The following is a 5,179-nucleotide window of genomic DNA, read 5'->3' as shown; positions in this document are numbered from 1 at the left end:
AAAAGACCAACTTGTCTCAAAGATGTGCAACGACTAACTGGCTGTGTTGCAGCAATCAGTAGGTTTGTTAGCCGTCTTGGCGAGAAGGCACTACCTTTATACAAACTGCTAAAGAAAACAGACAAATTTGTCTGGGACGACGCAGCAGATGCAGCACTCCAGGGTTTGAAGGAAATACTCACCTCCCACCTATTCTAGCAGCTCCAGAAGAGTCAGAGCCTATGCTCCTTTACCTGGCGGCTTCCAACAAAGACATCAGCCTCGTCATTGTGGTGGAGCGAAAGGAAGAATGTAACATCCCAAAATTATCCAAATTTTGGAATGTTAAAAAAAATTAGTTTGCTTGATTTATTTATTTTGTTGAATTTTCACAAGGAAATAAATTTTTTTAAGTATTTTCCAAAATATAGTTTTCACAACCTTTTAATTTAAAAATATTCCAAACCAAACCTATTTCTATTTTAAGGTTTTGCAATCATATATATTTTTATTTTATTTTTAAGAGAAAAGCCGCAAACCTTATGAACGTTGGATATCGATGCCCATGTAGCCATATAGGCTAAAGTGCATAAAATTATTTTTGTATTTTCAATATGGACAATAAATAGGTTCCTAATGTCCCAAAACATTATTTTTTTTAAATTTTTTTATAATTTCGTTTTACTTCATTTCGAGCCCTAAATCAAAAGTTGAAAAATAAATCAGATAATAAAAAAGTGAGCCGGCCAGCCCACCCAATCTCCATTCTTTCTATATAATTTTCACTCCTTTCTCTATTTGGGCCGCACCTGCCCATGGCCCATCTAGACGGATCGACCCAGCCAACATGTCATCTCCTTCCTCACGTATACGAGCACGCAGAGCAGAAGCTGTAACAGCCATGGCTGTTACTTTCTCTTCCTTTCCCCGTTAATTCTATCAACAGTTTCTTGTCGCGTTTAATACGAAAGTTATTGGAAATCAAATGGGGAATCCGTTCAGAGAATTATCTCTCCATTTTATTGCCTTAATCTTCCAAACCGTCTAGGTGCATCAAATGCCGCCGGTCGGCATAGCCCTCCCGATCTCCCATCTCAGTCCATATCGATGCAAACCGAGAGGAGCACCGTGCGGAAACCCTTGTTCTTCTACTCCACTTTTCTTCACAAAGTTTGTCCAGAGGATCTCTCTATTTCCCAAACCAGCGACGTCTTAGTTCAACCTTTTGGTGAGTTCATCGGATAAGTATGTCGCGTACGGTAATCTTTTGGTCGATTCCTTTTACCAGTCGACTGCATCATGTTATCGCTTTTGGCCACGATATCATCGAAGTTCATCGGATCGGCACGTCGCGTGTGTTGATCCTTTCTTCCCTCCCTTTTACCAGTCTGATGTCCTAATCGTCGCCAACCTCCAGGACATGGTTCTACATCATTCTTGTGAAGTTGACCGCGTCGCCGTCGCTCCATCGGCATGCCACCACCGCTAGGAGCTTTGCCAAGGACACCACTATCTTTACCTCGATGTCCTCTACATCGTTTCCTACCCCTAGTCACCGGAGGTCAGTACAACGACGGCCAGAACCACTTCACATGGTGGCCGCTGTCACGCCGAGTTCTCCGGCAAACACAACTACTCTCGTTGGTGAGCTGATGCTGTTTTTTTCCCTACTTCGTTTCCTAAACCAGAGTTCCAAGGATGCTTGGATTAGAGCTCTCTGGAGTTCACCGCTGCCACCGCGTCTTTTGTTCTCAATGCCGGCGAGAGGGCAAGCGGAACGCCGTGCACGCCTCGAAGAATCGCCGGAGTGCCGTCATCGACCACCTCCGAAACGGCCGCCATCATCGTGCTGTTGCAACTGGTACGACGCCACCTTCCCAATGTCGTTGGATGTGTAGCATATGACCGTCATTAGATAAATGTTGTACCAACGCCCTATGTTCTGTGTCCCCTAAACCTACGGATGTTTACGGACGACTTCCGGGCTGACGAGGCCTGGATCCTACGTGGAGGCTGAACGGAAAAAACAACCGCGGAAAAAAGGAAGGAGCTGCCGCTAATTTTGCAACGAAAAGCTCAAACTGCTCCGTATGTTTTGCCCTTCTTTGAGATCGGAAACTGCACCTTCGTCGTGATCGGCCGAACGCGCATACGGAGAGCACCGTCTTCCTCAACCTCAACCTGCAGGTAGATCTCGCCGTCGTGCCGCCGGCCGAGCTGCTCCCCGAACACCGGACTTGCCACTAATTATGTGAGAAAGAGAAACTGCAACGTAAGTTTGGCACCTGATTCAGATCGGGGAAGACAGAGCTGCCCGCCTCCATGCTGTCGTCAATGCAAGGCCACATATCGGTAGCTCACTGTTTTCTTTAAACCGCATGCAGGTAGACCTCGCCGTGTCGTGCCGCCGGCCGAGCTGCTCGTTGTTGACGGACGCCCATCCAAGTACCCGGACTCATAGACGGCCAAGCTGCTCGAGTTGATCAAGAAGGTTTGCCATCATCCAGATCAACCCAAACTGAAAATCTGCAGGTTTGATGTCCATATAAATAGCTTAAAGTGTGTCATGTAATATCCTTCATGAGCTGAAATTTACTTTATGATTTGTAGGAATGGATGATCAAACTTGTAGTGTTCAAGATTCAAGTGACATGTCTATTTCAAGTGATGATGATGGCATTGAGCATCAGAAGAAAAGCAGCTTGGAACTTGAAGAGGACCAGAGTGCAACTCAAGCAGATGTGTTACTTGAAGATCCAGAATTGGGGATGACATTTGACACTGAGAATGATGTGCGAGAGTACTACAAAAATTATGCCAAAGCAAAAGGGTTCGGTGTGACGAGAAGAAGCTCAAACAGAGACGAAAATGGAGAGCTGAGGTACCTCACAATTTGTTGCTCTCGTCATGGTAAGACTGAGTCCAACTCAAGAAATATATTGAAGCCAAAGCCAACAGCTGGGTTAGGATGTAAAGCTAAAGTTAATATTGTTCGTGGTCCGGAAGGAAAGTTCCATATTTCGACGGTCATTTTGGATCATAATCATACACTAAGTCCGCATAAATCTCGGTTATTCAGATGCAACAAAAGGTTGGACTACAGTGTTAAACGGAGGCTTGAGTTGAATGACCGGGCTGGAATACGAGTAAACAAGAATTTCAATTCTCTTGTTGTGGCAGCGGATGGTCATGAGAATTTGACCTTTGGTGAGAAAGAATGTCGCAATTATCTAGAGAAAACTAGAAGATTGAAACTTGGAAGTGGTGATGCCGAGGCCGTTCGTAACTATTTTATGAAAATGCAATCAGACAATCCAAACTTTTTTAGTGTCATGGATCTTGATGATGAATCCCGACTTAGGAATGTCTTTTGGGCTGATGCAAGAAGTAGAGCAGTATATGATTCCTTTGATGATGTCATAACTTTCGACACCACATACTTGGTCAACAAATATGATATGCCATTTGCTTGTTTTGTTGGAGTGAATCATCATGGACAATCTGTGTTGCTAGGATGTGCTTTATTATCAAATGAAGATACTCCAACATTTGTTTGGTTATTTGAAGCATGGCTGGCATGTATGTCAAATCGTCAACCAAAAGCTATTGTGACCGATCAAGCAAAAGCTATCCAGAATGCCGTAGAAAAAGTTTTTCCAGATGCCCGATACAGGTGGTGCTTGTGGCATATAATGAAGAAGCTACCTGAGAAGTTAGGCGGATATGATGAATATGAGTATATCAAGACTGCAATTGGCAAAGCAGTTTATGATTCGTTAACAATTAAAGATTTTGAAGATTCTTGGATGGGTATGCTTGAGAGGTATAATATTGCTGATAATGAATGGCTTAAAGGGCTCTATGAAAATCGGCACCGTTGGGTTCCAGCATTTGTGAAAGATGCCTTTTGGGCGGGTATGTCCACTACACAACGTAGTGAGAGTATGCATGCATTCTTTGATGGTTATGTTAATGCCAAGACAACATTGAAGCATTTTACCATCCAATATGAGAATGCTCTTCGTGATAAAGTTGAGAAAGAGATACTTGCTGATTTTAATTCTTTCAATTCAACCATACCAAGAATCACACACTTTGACATCGAGAAGCAGTTTCAATCGGTCTATACAAATTCAAAGTTCAAAGAGTTTCAAGAGGAGCTAACAAACATTATGTATTGTGACCGTAATTTCATACAAAAAGAAGGGGCAGTAGAAACGTACAAAATAGTCGAGGATGTGCTTATTGACAAAGAAGAAGGATGGAGAAAAGATTATGTGTACCATGTATATTTCAATGTGGAAGAGTTTGAAGTTAAGTGTTCATGCCGCCATTTTGAGTTCAGAGGTATTATTTGTACGCATGTGTTATGTGTGCTGACTCACAAGAAAATCAAGCAGGTTCCTTCACAGTACATCCTTGATCGGTGGAGAAAAAATGTAAAAAGAAAGCACAATTTTATCCGGTGCACATATGGAGGCATGGAAGACACTCCTGTTGCAAAACGTTTTGATAAGTTGTGCAATTTTTTCTTCCCACTTGCAGAGACAGGCTCCATGTCAGAGGAGTCATGCAATGATTTGATTGAACAACTTCGCAATCTGAAAATAAAACCATCTGGTAACTCAAGTTCTGAAAATAGCAACGAACATCTTGGTACAGAGGAAGGTGGTGCACCATCTATTGGGGAAACAAGTAAAACTATACTGAGTCCAATAGCTGTTAGATGTGCTGGACGTCCTCCTTCATTGAGAAAATAATCTAAGGTTGATAAGCTTATTCGTGAAGCAAGAGAAAAGAAGAAAAAGGCCTAACAAAGGGAGAAAAAGAAAGATGCACAAAGGGAGAAGAAGAAAGCTGAAAAAGAAGTATTTATGCCAATATCTTGTTTCATTGAAAAGCTCTACATATTTTAAGTTTACTAATTTGGTACTTATTTCAGGCCCGCTCCACGAAATTGAAAAATAAAAGATCCAACGCAAAAAGAAAATCTTCGAGAATGACATTCTACAACAACAAAATATGGAACATGAGGTACATAATTTAGTTTCATTGCTATTCAAGTATGCATTTCTTTATTTTCAGTACATACTTGAGCATCCATGTCATTTTATGGCTTTATTTGGAGCAGGAATCTTTTCAATTTGGCATTAGTTCTGGCAACATAAATCCGTGCATCACAACTCTAGTACCATATGGC

At 42.1% G+C, this 5,179-nt stretch overlaps 1 protein-coding gene across 1 annotated transcript; it reads left to right on the top strand.

Annotated features, from left to right (window-relative positions):
* The first annotated feature begins 2,591 nt into the window (after positions 1-2,591).
* Positions 2,592-4,739, top strand: LOC124647645 (protein FAR1-RELATED SEQUENCE 5-like). The gene has a single exon (XM_047187552.1). The coding sequence runs from the start codon at positions 2,592-2,594 to the stop codon at positions 4,737-4,739; it is 2,148 nt and encodes a 715-aa protein (XP_047043508.1).
* Positions 4,740-5,179: the final 440 nt, after the last annotated feature.

The sequence above is a fragment of the Lolium rigidum genome, chromosome 4 (genome assembly GCF_022539505.1).
Source record: "Lolium rigidum isolate FL_2022 chromosome 4, APGP_CSIRO_Lrig_0.1, whole genome shotgun sequence".
Lineage (NCBI taxonomy): Eukaryota > Viridiplantae > Streptophyta > Magnoliopsida > Poales > Poaceae > Lolium > Lolium rigidum.
Note: the sequence above shows the minus strand (reverse complement) of the source record. Positions and strands in the feature narration are given on the sequence as shown.